The sequence below is a fragment of the Corvus brachyrhynchos genome, unplaced genomic scaffold, assembly GCF_000691975.1.
Source record: "Corvus brachyrhynchos isolate BGI_N302 unplaced genomic scaffold, ASM69197v1 scaffold61, whole genome shotgun sequence".
NCBI classification, from domain to species: Eukaryota; Metazoa; Chordata; class Aves; order Passeriformes; family Corvidae; genus Corvus; species Corvus brachyrhynchos.
Genome location: NW_008236478.1, coordinates 5,354,528 through 5,381,308, shown reverse-complemented (window position 1 = coordinate 5,381,308; position 26,781 = coordinate 5,354,528). Strand labels below are relative to the sequence as shown.

The following is a 26,781-nucleotide window of genomic DNA, read 5'->3' as shown; positions in this document are numbered from 1 at the left end:
GTATTTAATGATACTAAACCTCTAGATTAAGAATACAGGCTAGGATTTTTTTGTGTGTTGTATCTTTTTACCTGTGGTAGTGGTGGTGCTGGTGCCAGGTTCACATCATTTTGGCATGGAAATTCTCCAACAACAGGGCCTATTTAACATCAGCAAAATTAATCTGGGACCATAATTTAATGAGTATCTTTTACATAATTAATTGTTTTCTCTTATAAGACAGGCATCTAAATAAAGCACAGGTTTTTAATTTTAAAGTATCACTAAATAAGGTTTTCTAAACATTTTGCTTTTATATACCATGGCTGTCCATTATTTTATTTGAAAACAGGAGCTGAGGCAGTGGCTTTTATTCATTTTACTTACACATAAAGAGAATGTAGAAATAGAAATTGCTATGTTGATCAATGAATACTTGAAACTGCTTCTCAGTACAAATTATGAGAACAGTAGCAAATGCCAGTGGTACACCCAAGAGCAGTGCAAGAACAGCACATCATTTGATAAGGACATGCCTACAGAAGTGTAGAGGTTACTCCAGGTACCAAAAATCTGGACAGCAACCCCAAGTATTCCCTGCCTGTCTCCATGCACGTCCTACTCCAATTACTCCAAAACTTCTTTTTGCATTTCTAATCTCAATTTTTTTCATGGTGTAAGAGAGGCCAAATGCCAGATTAAAAGATTTAGGACTGGGGAGTTGTTTTAGGATTTGTTATAATTCTGTAGGTAACCACTTGTTAGGTTGTCTTGGAAGCTCATCCTCGTCTTGGGAAGATACCATTCCAAGCAAATAATTAATCTGGCAATACAGTTACTACACTTTAAGAAGTTTTTTTTCTAGATAGGAAAAGTTTTAGAATTATTTCTATTTAGCAATTGCTAGTCATGAAAACTGGAAAGATGCTTTGAAGCAAGTCTTCCTTACTCAGCTGCAAAGCTACAATTTCTACACTACCATCAAAGTTGATCCTTCAGAGGCAGAAGAGTATCATGACACGCACGCAGTATCTGCTTCTCTCTCTACTACAGACAAGTCTTTAATATTTTTGATTTTGCAAATAGATGCATGTTGGAATTTAAGTCCAGTATAAAATGGTGGAAGAATTGCAAACAAAATCTTAGAAGTTTCTCCTCTCAGTTTACTCAAATTAACACTTCTAGCCTTTTCCTTATTGCATTCTAAAATGGAACAATACAGTTAGAATGCACAACTGATCTATATTACTTCAAAATAAAATCTAAATAAAAGTTGACTTTCTTAAATTTAAATAAAATGTTTGACATTCCCAGAAGTTTTGGGTTTTGTTTGAGGGTGCTTGAATACTACTGGGGACATTCAATGCTTCTCAGGGAAAAAAACCCCCACACTGGACTGATAACTGCAAATCCTAATTTTGGGTTGGTTGGGGATTTTTTTCCCCTGTAGGACTATTACAAAGTTTTATGTTTGTTTTAAAACACCTTGTTGAAAACAGAAGTGCTATTTGAGGATATATTGTTTTATTATCAATATACTTAAGACTGGCTGAAAAACTTCTCTAAAAAAATTAACAAAAAATTTGATGCATCTATGTGAACTAAACCTAGAAAAACCCCCACCTTTTTCCTCTGAAAGGTATGTCATCTCCAAAGCTGAGTTTTTCTTACAGTGTATTTGTATGATGTAATATGGCTATCTGTAACTGTGACTTGCTGGAACAGGAATTGATTAATTACTATATTGAGCACAATACTTACAGGAATCCATTTCCCTTGCAAGGACATGTACTGATACCTTGTGCCTTCTGGGAGCATCTATTGCCAACAGCACCTACAGTAAAAAACATCAAGTCCTTCATGTGTAGGAAGTATCCCTTAGACATGTAAAATAGTAAAAAGAACAAGAGCATTTAAATTTTAATTTAAGCCTTGAAATGAGGGATGAATTTTGAGATGTGCCTTCAAATATCATTAAAAGTCATCCATACAGTACTCTTGAATTATTTTACAATCAAGTTAAGCAATTCATATACTGCTTGGAACTCAGAAAAACTGTAAGTAACAGAAATTCAGCATTAACTATCACAGTATCAAGAATACAACCTAAAATCGCTGCAGAATTTTCTGTCCCTAGCAGCCTTCTGGAAGCACATCACCCTGAACACAACCATTAAATTCAGCTAGACTAGGCTCACCAATCTAGCCTGTTATTTCTGCTCTGGAATTCTGGATAATCATGTATTGAGCATTGGTGTAAGTGAAAAAGTATAGATTCCTACAAATCCAGAATATGCATACTTGTTCAAGTTATCATTTATCAAACAACAGGTACTGAAATTCCATCTACTAACTTTGCATTTGCTGCATATCTTCACCCATGCTATCATACTATTAAAAAAATTTGAAGTAAACAACCCCCTCTGCCCAAGAGAGGAAAAAAAGAACACAGACACACACATGCCCATGCTTCTTCATGGGCAGAAATTTTTCCATCCCATAATAAATTCTGAAGACATTAAGTCAATTTTATTTTCCAAAGAACCCCCTGAGCTACCAACCAGCTGCTCCATAAGTAATAAAACTCCATGAGCACTTTGCAATATAGTGAAATACCATCATCTATTACACATTACAGAACAGGAAGAATAATGCCCAATTTTTTTTTATACTGGTGGGGGGGTGTCAGGGACACATTTTGATTGCTTATATTAGATATCTATCTGAGTTAAAATGTATAATTACTGCATCTTTATGCTGTTCCTTTGCTCTGCCTAACCATTAGAGAAAGAAAAAACACCACTAATTTACAGTGAACAAAGCTTTAAAAATATCTGTTTCATTCACAATTCATGCCCATAAAATAAGCTGAATCACTGATTGGTTGAAGAAAAAGATAAAAGAACAAATGTGCCATTTTGGCCAGGCTTGGTCACAGAGCAGCACATTTTATGCCCATAAAGAAAAGACAAATGAAGTAAGTAGAGTAAGCGCTGGCAAGAAAAAAACCACAACAAAACCCTATCATTCTGTACAATTTTTACAGTTGCTATTAAACTAAGTAATATTCAGGAAATAAAAGGTACCTGCATCGATTTTATCATCTGCCTAAAACAGGTGTCAGTACACCCCTTCATAGCATACACAAAGAAGATTCAGTTGTACTTCCATCTCATTCTAAGTAACATTTTAGCTACATGACTAACTTACCTTGTAGAACTGTATAATGTCATCCTTGGTCAGGGTCTTTAGATAAGCCACTTCAATGTTATCTGCACAACAATAGTACAAATTAGAGTGAGTCTGCAGATCACAGCTGGTTATTAGCACACTGCTTATACAAATTCAATACAAAGTGAATTTCTTTCAAATTCAGATGAAATTGACTGCAAATGATAAGCTTTTCATTGTTATCTTTCAAGTTAATACTTGCTTCACTAAAAAGTGTCAGTAGAATCTTGGCAGAAAATTGTACTTCAGTAAGTCTATTTGATTGGACTTACTAAAAAATGCACAATTGAAGAATACTGATTGCACTGTAGGATATTCAGTAGCTAAAATAGATATGCCTACTCTTGTATATTATCTTCAAATCAGTTGCATATTTCTAATGCAGACTGGTTATAGATGGCTTTTATTCACAGTTAAGAAACAGGATGGTAGGACATACTTTTAAAGAAATGTGCCTACATACCCCTTAAGAAGTAGTCACACCTTTAAGGTATCTGCAGACAACGTGTCTCAGTTGCTACATTCCTTCATATTAATTAAACTGTCATGGACTAATCACCTAATATCATTGCTGCTTAAGCAGAAGGGTTTCTTGTTGTAGGCGTGCTTGCTTTTCTTAGGATTAGCAAGAAGATCAAGGAAGAAATATGTGCAAGAGAACAGGCAGCTTACAAGTCTGTAAGGCAGGCTGTAAGTAATATGAAGTTCTATATGGAGGAAATAAAGTCAACAGTACAGTTTGGAAAACTAGGTAAGATTTGGGAGAAAACAGTAAAAGTAGTAATAATAGAAATGTAAAAACATAAAAAATCCTTCCACTTCTTAAGGCTGGAATATGAATTTCCGATTTTGACAATTCTAGTAATACTATAATCATTAATGATATAAAATTACTAGTGGGGAGAGGGGAATTAAAGGTATAAAAGTCAAGGGAAATAATATGTGGGATTGAGATATGAAAAATATGGCTATACTTTGCAGTAAGAAATTCTAGAGAGATAATAGTGATCCAACTATGGTATAAACAGAAACACTTAAGGCAGAGGAAAATCAGACTATTTCATCAGACACAAAAAAAAAGTACTTGAAGTGAAAAATTTCCATGCCCCTTCTTATGCTCAGGCATGAAACCTTGTCAGTAGCTCTCATTCTCTCCAGACCAAGCTAGATGACAAGTCAAAACTGTTCATTATTAAACAGCTCAGTGAGTCATCGTAAAGCAAAAAGACTGTATTTGCTATCATGGAAAGCCAATAGAGTGCACGTAAAGCAGAAGAGAAGTCACGGACTACAGAGAGAATTTTATGGAGGAAGCAAATTATGCATGAAGACAGAAAATTACAGCTGTGAATAAGAGTCGAGACATGAAAATGAGGAAAAGCTGATCTGTACCTAAACTGATTTTTTTTTAATGTTAGAAACTGCATTACTAATGTATCTAACAAATGTATTACTAATATATCTAACTGTATTACTAATGCATGTTAGTATTTTTTAAAAAAAACTTAAAATACATTTGAAAAGTATTTAAAAAAAATACAACTTAAACATTATGTAGGACCACACAGTAAATAACTGTCTGTCCATTTTCAGTAATAATACTAGAAGCTGGATTTTATTTGGTCTCCTACAAACCTATAACTTTCAAAGCATCATAAATGGAAAAAAAAAAAAATTAGTGTTTCTTCAAATTCACTCTGAGACAGACTGCATGTTAGTTAAGATATCTGCTGTTGCTTCCGCGAGCACTCCCTCAAAACAGCTGCACAATGGGAAGAGTAATAGGGTTCATATGAATGTGTGTACTGTCAGGAAAGTCAGCGTATATCTGAATGCACCTCAGAGAAATAGATAGTAAATTATGCATAGCTATGTAAAAGTTTAAGTTGTTCACAAATGAATATGACACTCAACAGTCACAAATGTAGCCAAACTAGAGCATTCAGTTTTAAAGGAATTACCATTTGTCTTACCTCTGTCAAAGTTATACTGCTGGGAAATTATTTCTCCCCAGTATTTAGCACATTCTGCAGACAGCTTCTTTGGTTTGTCTAGACGACGAATTGCTAAAGCTTGGATGTGTTTTTGGAAGGCCTCTTCTGTCATGTCTTCTATGCATTTCTCCATAGTTTTTAAGAACGCTTCAACTCTGCTCTCTAAATAGTGTGGTGGCTTTTCAGATTGGATAATAAATCGCAGTCCTTGGATGCCATTTGCCCGACGTGGACCACTGAACACAATGTAACCTTGGCAAAACAAGAGCAGCCACAAATTAAAAGAAATCCCTTGTCACAGCACTGTATTTGCCAAATGTGACATGTTTGACAAGAATGCAATGCTACGCTAACTTAATTCTGTAGTATAAATAAAATAATGCAGGTTTTCAAAATGTGTCACTGTATTTTCTTTAGAACATCTTTATTTCACTGAGGTCAGTATCAGTACAGGGGAGGGGCAAGGAGGAGATGAGGCAGACTAAGACAACACAAAAGCAATTCTGTCATCAGGATCAGGATACCAGAAATGAAGCTGTACTCTACTGCTTCATTAGACTCAACATTAGAAACTTACTGTTTTTCCATAACATCTAACCCGAATTCTCTTGGTTGCAATGTAAGACCACTACTTCCCACTTTATCCATTAAAGTATTATTCCCTTCCTTTTTGTTGCAGGATTTGCTAATCTGAACAACTAATCCTTTCTGCAGTATTCCTCCACCCTTTTAATAGCAAATCTATCACGTTTCAGTCTTAAATGTTGTTTTATAGTTCTCTTGTAGTTTCCTGATGCTCACATCAAATCCGTTCACAGTATTTCAGAGTTCTTATCTGAATGATTTAGGAGTATGAGTGCATCTTGAACGCTTCCATTTACATATCCCAGCACTTCACACAGCAGCATGACACTGCTGATTTATGTCCTACTTTTGATCCACTGTACCCTGCAGAGTTTTCTACAAAATTTTTACTTAGCCAGTTGCTTCCTAGCTTGCATCTGTGCCATCGGTTGTTCCTGCCAAACTGTTCCTAACAAATTGCATTTATCTTCATTCAAGTCATGTTTCCAAAATGTCAAACTAATTTTAAATTCTAACTCTATCTTCCCACACACTTGCAGCCTCTCCCAAATTAGTATTATCTGAAGATTCAGTGAGTATCCTCACTCTTCTATCATCCAGAATTTTAATGAATATACCACGTACCACTGGATCACAGTAGAGCTCTGTAAAACACTGTTTTCCAAATGAACTACTCTCTGTTCTCCAGTCATGACCTTCCAAAGTCCTGCACCCAAATCTGTAGCACTTCCACCTAGGTACTTCAGTAACAGTGTCTCAGTAACCTTCTACGAATTTAGAACTAGCTTGAAAGTTTATTCCACATTTTCCTGGAATTAGAATTAAACTGACTGATCTATAGTTTCCCTGCTTTTTCTCCTTCCTTTTTTTTAAGGAAACATGCACCATTTAGCTGTGTCTATCTTTCCAATACCCCATCTATCATCCACAAATTTTCCACTATAAGACTTTTAATTCCAAGATTTCCTAATTTCATCCTTTGGAATAGAATGCAGAGTTCATCACACTTTGAACTTTTTTAAAGCTTCTAATTTAATCTGATTAATCTGTTATTTTCCTGTTCAAAGGTAAAACACAGACTTTGATCACCAGTGTTTATTTGGGAAGTCATCTGGCCACAGTTGACATTTTTAGTGCAAACTAAGCCATCCTGAATTTTCTCATGATTTGAACATTTTGATTTTAATGATTTGAACACTTTGATTTTTTTTCCATCATTGCCAACTTTTCTCCTCCACCTTCTCATACTGCTTAAACTTTTATTGAAAGAATTCTTGTTACTAATTGTACTGTTTAGCAAACTGCTAATTCCTGAACTTCTTTTTCCCTAAGATGTCTCAGAAATCTTACTAACAATTCCACAAAGTTTACTGGATTTTGATGGTATTTCTACTGTCTCCCCTCCTAAGTCTCATGAACTCTATTATTTGGCAATTATGAAGTGCTGGACTAAACCAGTTCTTCCTCAGTTCCCCCCCGCTCTCTTTAGCTGTTACTTCCAACTTCTATACAAAACCGGCCACCAGCACACTTCAAAAACCTGTTAAATACCCTGGGTTCTATCCTATTTTCAGAAGGTATATAGATAGCTGAAGTTCCTATGATAAATATTGTATGGCTGGTTCTGCTAGTTGCTCATGTAAAGCCTAATCTTGCCTGACATCCCTGGCAGTCATCACACTGAAATATTTGTCTGCTTCTTACCTTCAGGAAACCTGTACTCCTCCTCACCAGTATTTCAATCATGTGAGCTGTCATGCAAAGTCCCTGCCTCTCCTCCTTACTCTGTTTGGAATACCTCACCAGTTCTCAGGCTTACTGGTTCAGGTAACAATTATTTGTACTTATTAGTGAACAGCTATAGTCTTAAAAAGCCTGAAATGTATTTAGGTCTTCACCAACATGGTAGCTTACTATTACCCGCACAGCAGTATTCCTAAAATAGGACTTATAATTTAACTCAGTGATCTTAGAGGTCTTTTCCAACATCAATGATTCTGTGATTCTAGGAATCATGAAGTGCACCTAGAAGTAGGATCACAAGCAGAAACGATCAAACTACTTCTGGTTCTTTAAGAAGATCTAGAAATTTAGGGAACTGATCCAATCTCCTTTCGGTAAATTCTAACACGAAGTTTTCTGTACAGTGATTGCACTTTTTTTAGTCGGAGTTGATTTCAGGTATTTCAGATACCTTAAAAATCATGCCTGCTTGCTCTTATTTTAGACTCTGTGCACAGTAAAATTTCTTTGAGTCATCAGCAGTTAAGATGATTTACATCTACCAAGTGCCCTTTAAATGGCATTCACTAAGCAGGGAGAGAACACCTCCTCAGGTCTCGTGTGAGCGCGTGACTGTGACAGCTTGTGTGCACACAGACACACGAACGCTCCGGAGAACTCACCTAACTGCTCCTGGGTGCGCAGAGTGTTGAAGCATGGTTCTGAGATAATCTGGCAAAAGAGCTCCAAAAACATATTCTCAGAAGTGCTCTGCATGTCTGTCTGGTAATATATTTCAATGCCACAGTTGTTATGAACTTCATTTCTCTGTTGATACACAAACCAACCTCCTAAAAGACAAAATTAAAACATTGAAGCTCATGAAAGTGTACATTCTTATTGTCCACAATTAAAAAGATACTGATCTAACATTTGTGGAATGGAATTACAATAAATGGTTGAGGACTGTAAAAGCAGAATTTCCACTAAGAGCATACTTTTCATGAGACAAGAAAAGACTGTCTTATTTTAACATCACAATGTCAGCACTTGGAAATATCAGCAAGTAAACTGGAACTGGCTGCTTCTCTTGAAGCAAATATTTTTGGAACGGCAGTGAAATTCTGCATTGCCTCTACTGTGTAAACAGTTTCTAAAGACAATCTGCCAGAAACTATTATGAACATTAAAAATAACTCAGCATTTAATACCAACAGCTTCTTTTGTACATGGTAGCTTCCACAGACAATCAACTATGGGTAATTTATCTTGTCTGTATAGCTACATACGTCATCACTCGCAGCAATACCTTGAACCTCCTTCTTATAAAAAACCACTTTTTTCACCATGGAAGTAAAAGCATACAAGCACTACAGGACCAAAAGAATTTGTGTAAGAAAAAAAGAGTTATTTGTGTAAGAACTTTTCATTTTTCCAAAGAGTCATTATGGGTAATTCTCAACTTAATGGTCAATTAATACTCAGAAATGTTCAAAGAATGGTGTTTATTCAAATGTATATACTATGTGTAGGAGAGAGTGGGACAGGGCTCTTATTTCCATAAATTATAACAAGTCACTTAGAACTGAATTGCAGAATCATATGATCACAGAAGGGCTTTGGGCTGGCAGTCACCTAAAAGATCATCCAAGTCATCCCTAGAAGTCCCATTTACATACACAAATTAAAAATGAAATCAAATTAGTTGTCAAGTAGCCTAGAAAGATCATGTATTAGTACATAATTTTATTAGTAAAACCACACCCTAACTATATTTCTGAAGCTTAAAATAACTTGGAGTAAGTTTGACTTCAAAACACACTCCTAGCAACACATTAATATGCATTTTAAAATTTTGTTAGCAAGGAGAATCTCAATTTAATGTGCCTTAAATATCGTAAATAAATAATTTAACTTACTGTCAGGAAGTTGCACTTCTCTGTATCTCACTAGCTGACTGGGAAGGAGTGGCTTTGTATGAGCATGCTCAATGAGAGTGTCCTCAACCATCTGCATAATTCCTAATGCAGCCTGGAAAAGAAAACAGAAGATGATTTTTAATAATCATTAGTTATTCTGTATTGAACAGCAAGATAAGACCTTCCAATTGCTGATGGTGCTGTGAGAGAAAAGAAAAAAAAAATCAGGAATAGAAAGTAGGGATATTGTAATTCAATACAAATACAGTAGAAGTTAAGTAGATGAGAGAAAGTGGGAGTGTGGAGGGCAAAAGTTTTTTTGTGTCTTCTTTATGTTTGAATTGTTTACATGTTTAACTACTTCTACTTCTCCCCAGGGCTCAGTGCTTCTGAAATTAAAGCTCAATGGGCTGCCTTTTTTTTTTTTTCCCCCCCACTTTCCCTCCACCACTTCATGTGGTCTTCTTTCAAAGTTTGAAAATGAGATATCTTAAATGTATGTTTGCAAAGCAAATGGCATTTCAATAGATAAAAATTTTCAGAAAACAAATGGTTACGGTCATGGATGCATTTCATTGATGTGTTGGTGGTGTTAAGACTCATTGCCCAAATACTTTCTTTTATTAGATGGATTACAATAATAATTAAAAAAATATATAAATAGTGAAAAAAAATAAAAGTCGTTAGTTTCATTCAAGGATTTAACTTCAATAGCTTCATCTCTTAAGGGTTATGTGTTCTTGTAGCCTGCACACTGGAAATTACAGTAACTTGCTACAAAATAGTTTTGGCTGAAAGCTAAAATCTCTCTCTGCATTGCCATAAACTCACACAAGTGATTTTATCAGAAACATGTAAAATGTTTGAAAACTTAATAAACATACACCCTACCAACACCGCCAAAACCCCCTCACAGTATCAAAGACAAAAAGATTGAGGTCTAAAAACCACAGTTTAAAAAGTTAGAGAAAAATCCTACGTATTCTTTCAATCAAGTCACCATATTAAAATACTGACAAGAAGACTGCTCAGACAGATGCTCTGAACAGGATTACTTTACTATTCATTCACTTGCAGCAAATTAAGAAATTGCCAAAGAAAAAGCAAGTATCAGAGTGAAATCAAAGAAAAAAATATGAATTTCATGCAGCTAGATAAATCCAATTTTTCAAGTCCAGATTCACCAAAATTTTTTTTCATTATTGAAAGGTGTCACAAGACAATGTAGATTTTGGTTTTAGTTGGAAAAAATCTTAGGTCCAGGTTAAAATTGCTGAGCTTTGTCAATGATTATCACATCATGGGTACTGAAGGACAGACAACTTTTCCTACTCGCATCTATTCAGGTTTGCAGATGATTTCTAAACACTACAGAGTTATGGGTGTACCAGGACATCATTCCCAGCTCTTTAGCTGTAGGACTTTCAATAGCCACCCACTATGCCAAGTAAAGAATACACTTCTCTGATATAACTGCATCATCATGGAAATCTAAAACATCTGGACATTCAGTCCTATTTCTAGAAGGAACTGACCTTCATATACAAACACAAAAGAAAGAAGTAAGGAAAAAGAGATTATTTTTTAATTTCTCTGCAAGAAGAATACTCTACAAAATTTTTTAACAAGTACTTTAGAGACAGTCTTGAAAAAGTTTGTCTCTCCATGCTATTAGCTCCTTCCTCTCTTATTTTTCCCTTCTGTACTAGTTAATTTTCTTCTCCATACATTCAGCAGTCACTAGCAGTGTATTTGCAACAGCTCCTGCTAGTAAACTATCCCAGAGCTGTTGCAACACAAAATACTGTAAACAAGCTTTATGAAAAAGGACTGCAAAAACATACAAGAAAAGTACTACATTTTGTATTGGTATGTATATCAAGTATTAAGATTTCATACGCAAATACAAGCTGTTACTATCTTAATGGAAGACAAAGCAAATGTTTTCTGAGTTTTACTTCCCTAACTGAGAGCTGACACTTGGCTTTTTTATGGTCCACCATTCCTGTATAGCTATGTGCAAACTACTTAATTTGGAAGGATACTGGATTCTTAAATCTTTGCTAGTTATTCTGAAAATTTTTAATGGAAAAAAGCAAGATCTGCAGAACACCATTCCTTTTGCGGCTTGATCACAGTAATGACATGCAGCAGACTTTCAAATATGTAGATCCTAAGTTGTTTTTATTAAATTTCCAAGAGCAATATAGAGGCAGCACTCAGCTTAATAAATCTAAAGTGGAAAAAATTACACTGTCATACTCCCATAAAGATAAAAAAGTACAAAGTTAAATTATGAAATCACATTTGGCAAAACTGCTTTAAGATCTGCAAAGATTAAACTAGTGTTCCATTTTTTATGCTGCTTTTAAATAAAAATTGTTTTATTAAGAAAGAATCACACCAACCTGTTTTGTTATATTGCCATGGAGAAGAGCTTCGATGTGTAACCGTGACAACAGCTGTGCTATGAAGGCCTTGAGACGGGGAAGAGTGACATCTACAATAGATATTTAGACAGTTAAATCACTCAAATGCATTTTTAAATTATGAAGGACCTAAGCCTAAGTCATCATTAGATACAGCGCATTTCTCAGGAGGAGAAATTTGTCATTATGAAGAAGTGAATCCCTGCTTAAAAATGCAACACTGGAATGCTTCCAGGTCTAAACAGCAGCACTCATCATATAGTTTATTTCACTTAGAATTCACATGCTGTCTTGACCCAGATTCAAAAAAAAAAAAAAAGGAAAGAAAAGCTGCCTTTCCAATCATGCTGAACAAACACTCATTCTCCAGAGAAAACAGTTGCAATTATTCAGGTGGTGTTCCAAGGAAAAGCCTTAGTTATTAACTAAAAAACCAACATGTAGTTTATAATGTTCAAGAAGCACACTGTGCATTTACCATCCGGACTAAAAAAAGAACCTCAACTCAAATATAATGTTTTAATATTAATTTTGCAACAAACAAGACACAAGAAAAGTACTTTGGCAATATATTCTAGAGGACACATGCACAACACATACACATTCTATCCAGCCTGCCCTTGCAAAGCAGTTTTCATATGTACTCAAAGTATAGTTTAACACATAGAATCAATGGAATAAGAGAAAGGATGGTTGAATGCATGGGGTGTTCATGGATATGTGTTCTGAATCAAATCAATATAATAATAAATATAAAAACCAGGTATTCTTGAAAATAATGTCTTGGTGTATTCCAAGAAGATATTACAAGACATTTTGCAAACTGTCCCAGGAACAGCCTTTTAATACAACACAGTAAAATGCAGGTAGGGAAAAGTTCTTCAGCTATTACTACAAAAATAGAATCACCACAGAAAGGCTTGGGTTGAAAGGGACCTTAAAGATCGTCTAGTTCCGACACCCCTACCATGGGCAGGGACACCTTCCACTAGGCTGGTTGCTCAGAATCCCACTCCATCTGGACTTGAAACATCAATTAAATCTCTTAATTTGAAATTTCTTCTTCCTTCAAATATACTGGGGTGCCTACTCTTTGTTTAGAGCCACAACACTCTTTATTCTTCATCATTGTTGTCATTATCTACAGAAAGTATTTATTTTTTCTTAATTAGCTACAGTTCTTTATTACCTACAGAAACATAAGCTAGGACTCCCCAATAACAGAAAAAACGAAACAGTTTGCACATTGGGAAGTACAGTGCGGATACATTCCAATGTGCCTGTAAGATGCCAACTAGAGCCAAATGATTTTACCAATGTTGATTAAGTATTGGATTCACCATATCCAGGTTCATACCCACAAAGTTGGTCAAGTTTTGCCTGAACTTTTACCTGCAAGTTTTGCCATTTGAGACCTTTTCCATGACATGCTCTACTTCCCTGAAACTGGAGGGCAAGTGCAGCAAGGCCAGCATCAGCTCAGGTCTGGCACTGCAGGGGGTTCACTTGAATAGTGAGCAGAGGTCAAAACAAGTATCCTCAATAGTTAAGTAACATAAAAAAACCAACAAAGCGGCAGAACATTACCATCTAGAGCTTCTTTTAATTCATCTTTGGTCCAAGCAACTTCTGTCATCAGGAGTCGGAGATAATACATTGCATGCTGGTGAGGCTGTTCAGCCCTGAAGTTGTTAAGTGATCTCATGTACTAAACCAAAATAATTAGGTTCAAATTAGAAATTTAGAAACAGAGTTCTGAACATAAAATATTAACACTGCACTCTCAACTTTGCATCAAAAAGATACAATTCAGATATTGAGAACGTTCTCTTGCTTGTTAGAACGGTTAAAAAATTGTGTTAAATGACCTTAGTAATAATGTGGGCTTCTGAGCCTTTGGATTCAGCAAAAACCATTAAGATGGTTGAAATGAGCATGAAATCAAACTTGTCCATAAAATTAACGTCTAGAAATTAAACTACTGCAATTAAACAATGACTTAGATCAAGTCGCTCTGCCCAGGAAATCTGCATTCTATGATGACTGACCAGGGGTGGGAAAATACTGCTAAAAGAAAATGTATTTTTCTCCCTGTTGCCTCCTTTGGCTGACTGGATTAGACAAAAACTGGAGCATCTGGAAAATTCTTTGAATTTTTTGCATGGATAAAGGAGGTATGAGAGAAGAACCAGAGAGCTTCTGCAAAAAAACCCTCTTTTCTAGTCCAGCTGCACTTCTACAAAATAAGCAAAACCTTTTTCCTCTACCGGAGAAACTGGAAAGCACAAACTAAGTCTGGCAAACTGGAAGCATTTCCAGCATAGGAAAAAAGTAACTCATTTCAGGGCACATGAGTGACCAACAGTGAGCCTCAGGTTGCTGAGGATATATCCTTATATCTGCTCCAAACAGAAGCCAGAAGTTGGTATCTCCCTTATCTTGTTTAATGTAGACATGAGGAGAAAACTGCAATCTCCCCATGTGATGTAACTTCTAGAAATCAACATGTACTAAACCAGGTGGTTACCTGTGCACCAAAGGATCTTGGCACAGGAGCCAAGACAAATTTGGGGAAAAGAAATGTTGCAAACTTTTTCAACACTTCATTTCCCCTTTCACCCATTTCCCACTTCTTTTATGGCTAGGTCCTACTGAAACCTTTCCAAATTGCAAAACAGGACATAAAGTTAAGATTTGCCCCTCCATCCCCCTACTTAGATTTCTACTCCTACCAAAGCAAGCTGTGCTTCCTTGATACATCATAAGAAAGACTAGCTAAAAAAATACTCCAGGACCAGTTATTTTTAACCAAACAATGTTATATACACAACTCTGAGGAACTCACAGCCACAAAAAAGAAAAAAGCATCTGAAGTCCCACTAACAGAATTTCACTGTCTATTTCCATGGATAGTCAGCCCTCAGATTTCCTAACAAGTCAATGCATTCAACTTGCAATTACTCCAAAATGTGCATTTCTCATGCAGCTTACCGCTTCCTTGATAATTTCAAATCGCTTTTCATCGATCTCAAAAGTAGCCATTTTCTCAATGATCTTCTTGAGCAAGATATGTTGCTTGTCATTATAACCTTTTACAGAGAGCTACGGAAAAAGTGCATAAGTTGCTTTAAATGTGGAAGATAAAAGAATAAAACCATTACCACGTTTTGCATAATTCAAGGAGCACTACATTTTCAATACTTACGCTAAATTCACCGTTACTGAACATTTAATAATTCTTAAGTTAAATCCCTTTACCCACCAAAAAGTTACTGACAAATAAAATATTGCATATTTGCACAGGAGTTCTAAATGCACAAAATTAATGTAATTTCATGTTGGTGTAAGTAAACTGTACTCAGAATACAGATTTTTAATGATCACAATGTTGAGTCTTGGAGTACTGAAATGGTTTTAATTTAGGTTTCTCACTTTAGCAATGAAGTCTAGATTCACAGCCTTCTAAAACACTCTCTCCAATTTACTTTCACCCTTATCTCTGTTGTTGATCAAAGAATATTTAAGTGGAAGTAAGCAATACTACAAAAAAGGGTGCCGTAAACAGCAGCACATTTTATAATCAGGATGCTGCTGAGCTGAAACATCAGGGTAGTTATTCTGCAATTGTAATGATACATTGATCTGATCATACATATTTTTGAAAGTATAAATGAAATAAACTTGCTCATTTTAAAAATAACATAAAACTTTAAAATTACTGTATGATTTCATCAAGCTACAGAAAATTTCTCTGGCAAAAAAGGCATTAAAAGGTCATTTTTGCAGGGAAAACTTCAAAATTTGGTATCTTGAACCAAAATTGAATCGATTGGAATCACTTGGAATCCAACTGCACAAATCCAATCAAAAAGGAATTTGATTGGATTTGTGCAGTTTAATAATTAAGAGTAAAACTTAACTTTAGAACACAAACCAACATACAGATGGGATTTCTGCTTTTCAGAAGGAAGAATTTTTTTGTTCTGTAGTTGCTGAAACACAGCTGAACTTGAATGAATTTGAAGAAAAAGTTATCATAAAAGGATTTATGACAAAGGTTGGTATCCTAAATCAGCATAGGAACCCAATGTTCAACAATCACCATGGGCGACTTTTCAGAGTAGCATCTGCCTATGCTCAAAGCATCAATGTAATACAGTTACACTTATTAATTATGAAACTTCTCACACTACAGAAAAGAATATTACAAGTTCTCAATATTTAAACTAACTTTGACTAAAAATGAAGAAAATTACACTTTTTTTTTTAAAAGGAATTAACTCTGATCATAGAAACATCAGCAAGCTTTGAAACCATGTTTGCAATAAGTCAAGTGAATGCAACCAGGAAATTGGATTTATGTTAGATAAAAAAAAAATTGCAGCACTCTCTCATGTAGAAAATGTAAAGCCAATATACAGTACATTCTTCTACTAAAATGCTTTGGAAAATAACACTTCTACAGGACATTTCGAAAGACATTCTAGAATGTAAGGGTGGTTAACAAAAGCTTTGAACGGAACTTCAAGAGAGACTACTAAAATCTCCTATCATAAATCCCATGGGAGAAGCTGAGTAAGAAATAACCATTTATCAGAATACCAGTATTTATCAAGTATTGTCAGCCCTTTATAACAGATTATAAAATATGTGATAAAAACAAAAGAAAAAGGCATAAATATCCAGCATTGCATTCTAATGAACACATGCACAATCCATTTCCACAGCTCACTACAGCAGAATTAGAGAATTATAGCAAAATCTGTAAAGTTGAGGATTCATTCAACAGAAAAGTTAATCTTTTTATACAGAAACCAGCAACAGTACTTTCCAGATTATCATGCAAGCAAGTAAAAATGTGAACCAGAATGCAACAATTGCACTACACCCATGTTCACAAGTCACTGCAATCTTAAACAGGTCACTCAGTACTGATTAAAATACAGTCTTGCACCGCCTTTAATTCATGAGATATATGCAAGGAAAAAAAACATTAACCATCTCATTCAGAAATGCAGAAGTCAAATGTTTCTCCAAGCTCAGCAACTCCCAAACTGTTTCATTTCCTCCTGCGTTTTTTTCTTACTTACAAGTATTGCATTCATTCCTGATGCAATGCCATAGACCAAACCTGAGAGGCGTGCTGCATATGTATACTCTTTTAAATCATCCTTCAATAACCTGATAAACAGGTATGTCATGTTGCAATGGAGAGGATCAGCATAAATGTAGCGACTAACAAAAAGAAAAACAAAAGAAATGCTTTGATACCTCAGGCAGTGACAAGGTAATGGATGAAGAAACATGACTGAAGAGTATGTATATGCAGCCTCATGATCAGTAGTTCTTGAACAGAAAAGCAGAAGTATACTGTTTATTTAATAGCATGAAAAGGGGTCTTTTACCCCATCAGTCAGAAAGTTTTGGTAGATATCTGACCAATAGATATGTAAGCTTGGATTAGGGTTGCCTTTTTTTTAATGGAGGAAGAAATCTTACAACTAATTAATTTCACAAATGATATAAAAATAAAGACAAAAATTTGCTTAATATGAACTGAAAGACTGTTGAAGACTTTTAACAAAATTCAACTTAAAATTCAAATCAAAGAAAGGATGGTTAATAACCAAGATCAAAAGGACTAACAGCCTTTATTTTTTAAATAGAAGTCCTTCCATCAAATCAATATAAAAATGTTGATGAGTGGAAGTAGTTTTAAGGCTCTAAGCTTTTCCTTGATTTGGGTACTTACATACATCCCATAGATGGTATTTTGGAGATCATAGTTCAAGCCAGCTAGTTCTGCTGCATATGCATACTCGTTGAGGGAGTCTTTGAGTAGCTCAAGGTACAAATAGGCCATGTTACAATGCAAGGGATCCACGTAAGCAAATGGGCTGGAAGAAAATGTTGAAAGTAAAATACGCAGTTTAAAATTATTTTTCTGTTTCTTTTGGCCTTTTAAGTTTGATCTGAAGGAAACAGTATCTTCTGTGATTTTATGCTGATGGATCCCATTATGAAGGATTCCTATTTCAAAGCCAAATATGAATATACCTGAAAAGAGTTACTTAGCTTGCTTATGGTTTGATGCCTAAATACAGTCAAGATCCCAGACATATTCTATTCGTGCTCATAAATCAAGACATGTTTTATTTACATGGCTGCACAGTCAGAATTCACCAGGAGTAAAAGAAACTAAACACACCAACATAATTTAACAGACCAAAATGAAAGTCCACGTACTGAACATTAATTAATACTCATACACGATCCGTTCCTATTACAAAAATTAGGAGTTCAACAATTTGTGGTATGAAAATATGCAGTACATGCCAAGTTCAGCTCTGGAGACAAGTCTGACATACCCATTTTCTTACTACCGTAATTTTTTGTGTTATCTTTTTAATGGCAATAACTCCCCAAAACCTACTGTTGCATTAGAAGCACATGATCACACACAACACTGTCGCAAATTTCTCAAAAAGAGAAATGCAACTCAAAGACTCAAGCCATGTTTCAACTGTGCTAATTGTTACATACCTGTGTGTTTTAAAGATTTGAGAAGTCAAGCCAAGTCATGTGTACTATATGTATTTCTAAAGTCTCTGAAGTGCATGTAAATTCACTACCAATTTCATGGAAATAATCAGCAGTATCGAAGCATTTGCTGTCAGGATATGGCTTGCAATTCAAACCCATGCTATTGGCATTTCTTTTCCTGAAGCAGTCAGATATTCAGAGACATGCTATTACATTTGTTTACACCTATACAGCAGGGTATTTCACTGTGTGTATCAACATTAACTTAGTAAAGCAAAGATCACACGACCACAACACACAAACCAATAACTTCAAAACACATTGCAAAGGTATTTTTAAGAAGGTTCCTCCTAGCTTTTAGCTTCTCCTTCCTTTTAGACTAAGAAAAGGAAGCACAGGAAGGGATTTTAACAAACTAAATAAATAAATTTAGAAATATCTATTTGAGAAGCACAACCTGCTGTAGCCTGAAATCTTAACCCAGATTAAACAAACAGGTCAGTAAAAAAGACAAAAGGACGGGTATTTGCATTTCTCCCTACAATGAGATTTCCCCAAACTGAGCAATTTCAATATGCCCAATGATATAAATCCAATTACTATTGAAATTTTTAATTAAGATCAAATTCAAAGCAAAACGTAGGTCAATCCTATAAACCTTCCTCCAAACTCATTATATTATTTAGCATTTTGATACTAGAATACAGACTTAATCAGTTTGAGTGATTACTATGTCTGTATCAGTTATAAATTCTGTGTTCTCACTTAGCTGGCAAAGGCCAACTGGAAGTTTTGAAAAAAATCACAGCTACTAGATCATTAATCCTCAAGTGAAAAGTAACAGAAAACAATTATTACAACACTGTTCTGGGAGTTGCTTCCTATTACTGACAGTTTTGTAAACAAATGCTTATTTCTAGTTTACCTTTTTTTTTTTTACTAGACTCAAAGAAGTAGAACAACTCAATCACTAATGATGCATTTAAAAAAACCTGTGAAGTCTAGCCTCTGCCTCTTTCAAACAGCTGTTAAGTGACGGAGCTGGAATCAACACTGAAGTGCTAAGTTGCTACCTTTAAAGAATTTTCAAAACATCAGCACATTACATGGTATAGCCAAGATATCTCTTGCTTGTTGCAGGAGGGTTGGACTGGACCTTTACATGTCCCTTCCAACACAAACGATTCTATGATATTGTGTGTATGTGGAGACATTTATACCTTTGTGTGCTCTACATAAACCAAATTACTATCTTCTATTCATTCACAAACTATTAGAGACTGGACCACTTATAGTTCACCTGAATTGATTTAAAAAACCACTGCAACTATAAACTCAGTGTCCATCAGTAAAATCCTTCATTGGATTTTGGCCAAACATAGTACAAGGAAAAGCACTGCAGCTATTGTTCTCCGAGTAAGAGATGGGGAGTTACCGTTTTGCTCCTCCACTTCCTGACACACCGAAGTTGAAACAGTTGTAACATCTGGCCTGTGGTTTCAAAAAGCAAAAAGAGAAAACGCCCAGGCAACCTATTTTCCCCAACTAGTACCTAAACCAGTACCAAGACATGACGCACTCTGAAAAAAAACCTCTGTAAATCTTTCTCCTGCAATAAAAATTTCAAGTGGTCTCTCAAAACAAGAATTCAACAGTGCATCTACGGGAGCCCCCACAATGGTCCTTCCAACACATAACTTAATTAGGCAAAAGGAGAGTCCCCGAATTTTTTCTAGCTTTCAGCAGTTCTACACAGAAACAGCTGCACTCTAAAAACAGCAGTATTTTTTTTAATTGAAATGTTAGAAATTTATTACTTGAAAGGAACATTAAGAAGGTCCATCATTGTCATGCTCACTTAAAAAAGAAACATTATCTTCCTATGATGAAAATCATGCAAGACCAGAATTAACATTACATCATTTTATCATACATCTTGAGGTCAAACATTCATTGATAATACAGACAATGCTCTTCTAAAAATAAAATACAATCAGTTATGGGTGTCAGTTAAGTAAAATCCCAAAATTTTAAGCATTTTTTAAACTGGTTTGCATTATGCAAATGAAAACAGGACTTGAGCCTAAAACCATTATGAGAATAGCATTTCATAAAGAAAACACATCTTAAAATAGCTGTGATTTAGTAATTAATTTTAAAATACACAATTATTTCTAAAGAGGGCTACTGCAATATGTAGTGGGTTCTATTGGCAGGTATATTTCAGGGATAGTAAATAAAATATAAAAAGAAAATTTGGCTTAAAATTATTCTTAGATAAACTTTTCCTGTTAATATAGAAGGAGCACATCCAATTTCTTGCTACTCAATTACTGCGTATTTTTAGATGATGCTACTCAATACTGCATATTCCTGCTATTTAAGCCTTATTACATATTCAAAGTAAGGATGAAGATTCTAAAGTGTCAATACATGCAAGAAAGTCTTTGCTGCAGAAACACAGATTCCCACTAAAGAAGAAACTTTTGGAGACTACTTTATGTGACATAGTTAACATTGCATACCTGAAAAATTCAAAGTTGAGACAAGCTTTTGGCAAAAAGAATTTGTCATCTTGCTTGAACCATAGTTTGCTCATAGCAGTGTCCTGTGTCAAGAAAAGAGGTTTTATTAAGTCATCTGACTTTTAATTGCAGTATATGCCACTATTTAAAAAAAAGTCTATTTACCACTTCAAATTGTCGCTTAGAATTATCCCCTTAAATTCATATTGCTTGAATTGCTATGTTCAATATATACAGTAAATATAGATATATTCAATATATTTTGAGATCATTAAATGACACTTCTCTCCCTTTTTCCATGCAATCACAGGCGTTCTCCATACAGTTACAAAACAGCCTTGTCTACACACTCGACTTACTCAACACTGGTCAAAAAAATGTAAGAGTGGCAGTCACCCTCCGGCTGAATAAACAGCTCTACTGCTATTTTTATCAATTGTTGACACACTTTCAAAAGGGCAGAGAGAGTTCAAGCTGTATCTAGATTCACTGTCATAGGAACACAAATTGTCATAATCCAAAGTTCAGCAAGAATGAACTTTCTACTGTCTTTGTAGCAATATATTGAAGTTTTGTACTTTTTTGTTTACTATACTTTGGAATAAGAGATGATTTGTATTTTAAAAAAGAGAGGAATTAAATTCTAACTAACTTCCCAGAAGGTTAGGCAGCAAACACGACAAATACAGACAGTTTACCTTGACAAGGGCAGGGTACTGCGTTGCATCTTTTTCCAATGGCAAGATCTCAAAGTTTGTAGGAATAAACTCATTCTTCATTGGAAGCTTGAATTTCCCATTCAGGTCAGCATTTTGCCATTTCTAGATCAACAGGAGAAACAATGAGGCTATGCCAATTTCTGCTTAATTAAAGCATATATGTGCTTATTTATTTTATGATGGAACAAAAAAATCTAAAAATGCATTCCACTACCCTATGTGTAAATACTATTAAGATAACAGGGCAAGAGAGAAATAGCTGGGAAAACAAGTTGGAGTAGGCTATCTGCAGGATGAATTGCTTTTAGAAGAAGGATGACAAATAAAAAATAATTTTGAAAAGTTTACAGTAGAGACGAAGGTGGGTTTATATTTTATATTTTCTGCTATCATGAACTGTAAATTAAGATATTAAACTAAACACTTAAACAAGAATTCTAATCAAGCACATAAGTATGGTCAAGCTAAAGGAAGAGTTCCTATACAATGTCTTCAGAGCACACTCAGAAGGTCCAATTCAGCCCTAAGGTACATTTTACAGACATATCTTCTTAGAAGATTAGAACAATAACAAGTTTCCGTAAGTATTTACCCACCTTCTTTTTTTGAGTTTTGATTTTTACAATCTCATTTAACTAGCAAAACATACTTGCTTTCTATGTTGCAAAAACTAACTTCAGAAACAGTTACATATAATAGTTTTAAAAAACTACTTTTTAAAGTACTGATCAGTTCATTAACATACAATAGAGAGTTTTAAGTTTTTAAAAATTAATGCTTACATTGTTAAGCAGCCACTGCATATTAGGGATCTTCTACAGAGAAAACAGTATAACATTCCCTGTACTTAACATGGTTTATAACCATTAAAATATGTCCAACCTATGTAATAAATATTTGAAATCTAAAAACTAATTAAGATTCTTACTTCCTTTAACATTAAACAGACTCAGTGTATGATTTTTATGCTATGAAGAACAGCAGATTTAAGCTCTCCCTTCAACTAAATGGAAAATTAGACAAAGGATTTACCACTGACTTTCATTTGCAGATATTGTAATGTTACAAATTTTAACATGCCTTAATAACTTCATCGGAAATTGCTTCTTGCTTGTACTGTGTTCCATACCAGTCCTCTGTTCGATCAGTTTTTCCTTCAAAAGACTTGGAAACGATTGCAACTCTGAAAACAAAGAGACAAAGCACTTTGGCATGAATGTGTCTGAGAAAAGACTCAGAGAAATTATTCCAAGCACTGTTTCTGCTCCATCACCAAATACCTTTACTTCTGCGAACAGCCCCTAGACAATTACAAGGTACAACAGCAAGTGTAAGTATACTGAACTACATGCTAAGGTTTACCATGAAATCAGGTTACCATTGTCATTTAATGTCACTGTTTATTTCTAAAGTGTTACAACCTAGAGTTACACACCAGTAGTGCTGCATGCAATTTCTATTTTTTAGACGCTGTTGTTGCTCCAGAAAACAGAAAGCAGTTCTTGCAGTCTTCTAAAAAACTCATGAAGTGATTCTGTTTTACATATCACCTGTATCAACACCCAAATACGTGAAAATACTGATTAGAGAAATTTTATCCTAGTCCTAGTGTCATAGAATCATAGATAACCTCGAGTTAAAAGAGACCCCTAAGGATCATCACGTTCAACTCCTCGCTTCTTGCAGGACTACCTAAAACTAAACCATGTGACTAAGAGCATCATCCAGGTGCTGCCTGAACTATAGAACACACCCAAAAAAAAGAAATCCAGAATAAAGAAAATTACAACCTTATCAGTACTTTAGTAGTCTACGTGATAGGTATCAAGAAAACTCCTCTAATTCTATTAAACAATCTACAACACAAGAGTATTCAATGGAAGTGGCTAGCTTCAAGAGTAAACAGATGTTTCTAAGAAATCAGAAATGGTCAGAAAGGTAGCACAATTACCTGTTCTGGGCATGGCTGAACACCTGCTTGCCCATGGGAAGCAGTGAATTAATTCCTTGCTTTGCTCTGTGCATAGCTTTTGCTTTCCCTATTAAACTGTCTTTATCTCAGCCCACAAGTTTTCTGGCTTTTACCCCTTCTGATTCTCTCCCTGATCGCACTGGTAGGTGAGTGAGCGAGTGGCTGTCTGGGGCTTGGCTGCTGGCTGGGGTTAAACCACAACACAGGTACGAAGTTGCTAAGAGATTACAAAAACCATGAAGTCTCTTAGAATTTCAGAGCAACCTAGCAGGTCTTTTTGTGCATAAATAAATAATAAAAATAAGACAAAGATGTGAGCGTTTTAAGTGAAAAAACTATCCTGATAAAATTCCAATAATCATATGTTTAGAGCAGCAAGACAAAGATGTTTTATGCTAGAATATACTGTTAGAATATGTCTGTTATTCAACATTTCCTCCTCCTACCCTTCTCCAACATACTGATGCTCAAGCAGTAGTGACAATCCAAGGACCCAAACATTTCCTGCACAAACACAGTAAAATTCAAGAGCTAAAAATAATTGTATACTCACTGTATAGAAAATAAAACTGTGGAAATCAAAATTGTAATTCTTCAAGCAGTTCTGCTTCAAGAAATCCTCCTGCCTTCCCTTTATCCCAAATCACTACTGGAATGATTACTGACATTTTGAGCTGTCAAGAACATACCCACAATAATAGAAACTAATCAAAAGGCATTTTGTCTGCCCAAGAATTACAGCTTAAGACAAGACCAACAGGAAAGACGACCAGGACACAAGAAGAGGGGAAGAGAAGCACCCCAGGTAGAAATACTATGCCATGCAGGTATTTCAGTACATTGCAATCCATCTCTAAAATCACCAATTATTATTTTTGTTTTTCATTTCCCTGTTGTCCTGTATGGCACTATGAACATCCGTATGATTTAAGACAGTGTGGAAATGAACCAGGAAAGCAAGACAGGCAATCAGGTAATTTTCAACAGCACCTGCTTAAAGTATATTTAGACACAACCAGTGCAATTAGGCTTGATCCATTCATGGATATGGAACACAACAAACTAAAAATGCAATTTACTTCTGTATATTCTTGTATGTGCAACTGGCTGCGGTCCCCAATTTCAAAAACAAGCACAGCTTCTATAATGTGATACATATTTACTAAATATTATCTTGTTTTTCACTCTCCTGAAATCTAAATTTAAGCTACAATTGAGATATCCACAGGACAATGTTACTTGGGAAGAGAACGTGTGCTTTAAAATGAATGTACTTCCACAAAAGATTATCAACTATTATACTCCAGATTTTGAGTAACAAAACTCAAGGTTCTAAGGGTGAAAAAGTAATCGAGTTAGAAAACTTAGTCAGTATTTGCGACATTAATAAAAAATGTGTCAAAGCAAATTTATTCTTATAAAAGATTAATTGATTTTTTTAGGACCTAATTTAAACTTGTCTTCCAAATTATGGTATTGTCAAACAATGGAAAAAATTACTTCTATCTCATTCAAACGCATAACATAACGTGACAGACAAAAATAGCAGAAGCCTACATTTGTTCATAGATGAACAACGTTCCCTCACAACCATTAGTAAAACTGATGTGAGGCAACACCTGCTATTCAAAGCCACTCACATAAAAATCCCCCCAGAAACCAGAGTAAGGGGAAACTACATGCAGAGAGATGCTGCTGGGGTGCAGCACTCTGATCACTCTGCAGAAGCACAAGTTATTTCTTAGGGTTCAGTAAAACTAAGTTGCTACAAAGGATTTGTAGGGGGAAATAAGTGAATAAAATTGTGATTTTCAAAACTGTTGCTCAGATCCAGTGCAACTAAAAAAAACCACATACATTTCTAGCACGTTTACCTTCAGGGGTGAGCATCACCAACTGCACTGAGATAACTTTGCTCAGAGTCTGTGAAATTCCAGTAGTTAGAAATCTCTCTATCAACATTTTTTGGCATTCATTTTATTTTTCTTCCCTCTAGGATAGTACTAGTGCTGCACTTCTGCTATCAAGAGAGGAAAAAAGCCCACTTACTATCCAGGGGAAAATGTTCTTTAGCTGCTTAATCTGGTGAGTCACTATCTTTTTAAATTTTAATAAGAGCATTTATTTTGCAGATGTTGAAGGGAAAAAATGTCTTGGAAATGATAGGAAAATAACATTTTTCAGCTAAGGTTGCAACACATGCCAAGTCTATTCCCTTATCGTCACAGATGGCTGGTAAAACCCAATATAGTTTGAACAAGTAAAAATGATACTTACATTTTAAAATGTTTCTCTCTTAGGGGAATTAAGGCACTAATTGCAACAACTAGTGCATGGGGGTGGGAGGAGAATATGAACAGTTCCTGTTATGGTTCAGTCAAATGGAAGTACATGTGCATACTTACTACCATCTGTATGAATTTTTTTTTTCATACTTTTTAAACTCAAAGTTTGTTAAGAAAATAGTATTTGAAAAACTGTACTTTTTAAAAAGACATTAAATGCAGTTACCACAATATAGCTATGCCAAGAAGTCCTTAGTATAGGTGAATGAAAAGGAAATTATAAATAAAACCAGAATACAAAGGAAAAATTCAAATCAATGCCAACTGAACCACCTCAAGACAGAATGCATGCAAGGCATAAAAAGAAAAAAAAAATCAAGAAAACCATGAAAACAATGCCAAACAACAGGCAAAGCTGGGATGTGGCACATAATAATTCTTTCATAAAAAGGGAGAACAGAAAGGTAAACAAGAGGATACATATCAGTAAATGGTGGATAACCAAACATATAGATATTTAAAGCAGATGTGCACAGGTTTTTTTATTAGTATATAAAATTGCTCAAGAAAAGACGAAAGAAGGGAGCAGGCTACCAGATTAATAATTCATTACGTTCATATAGATACAGATTAATTTTTTTAAAAAGTTAACACAAAGGGATGCTTTTATTAACATCTGTAATCTCAACTCATTCTTCAAGAGAGCCCACCAAAAATAAAATCCACAGTGGCTTTCTTTAATCTTTGTAATGTACCATGAAATCACTTACAATAATACTTAAACAAGTTTCCCCTTCCCAAGATAATGTATCTTGCCAGAAATTTAAAATAAAAGATACTATAAAATTATATTCCCTGTTATATCATACTATACTTCG

The 26,781-nt window shown here is 35.0% G+C and overlaps 1 protein-coding gene across 1 annotated transcript in view; it reads right to left on the bottom strand.

Annotated features, from left to right (window-relative positions):
• The window catches only part of IDE (insulin degrading enzyme), a gene marked incomplete at its 3' end in the record, with an annotated part of 57,956 nt that overhangs the window by 1,261 nt on the left and 29,914 nt on the right, over nt 1–26,781 (bottom strand). Inside the window, exons 12-24 of the mRNA XM_008643808.2 lie at nt 22,727–22,829; nt 21,626–21,748; nt 20,928–21,010; nt 17,612–17,756; nt 14,851–14,961; nt 13,447–13,567; nt 11,839–11,930; nt 9,431–9,542; nt 8,195–8,362; nt 5,184–5,456; nt 3,190–3,251; nt 1,741–1,813; nt 72–139 (exon numbers count right to left, since the gene is read on the bottom strand). Coding sequence (XP_008642030.1) covers nt 72–139; nt 1,741–1,813; nt 3,190–3,251; nt 5,184–5,456; nt 8,195–8,362; nt 9,431–9,542; nt 11,839–11,930; nt 13,447–13,567; nt 14,851–14,961; nt 17,612–17,756; nt 20,928–21,010; nt 21,626–21,748; nt 22,727–22,829 — 1,534 coding nt within the window. The remainder of the gene's footprint in view (nt 1–71; nt 140–1,740; nt 1,814–3,189; nt 3,252–5,183; nt 5,457–8,194; nt 8,363–9,430; nt 9,543–11,838; nt 11,931–13,446; nt 13,568–14,850; nt 14,962–17,611; nt 17,757–20,927; nt 21,011–21,625; nt 21,749–22,726; nt 22,830–26,781) is intronic.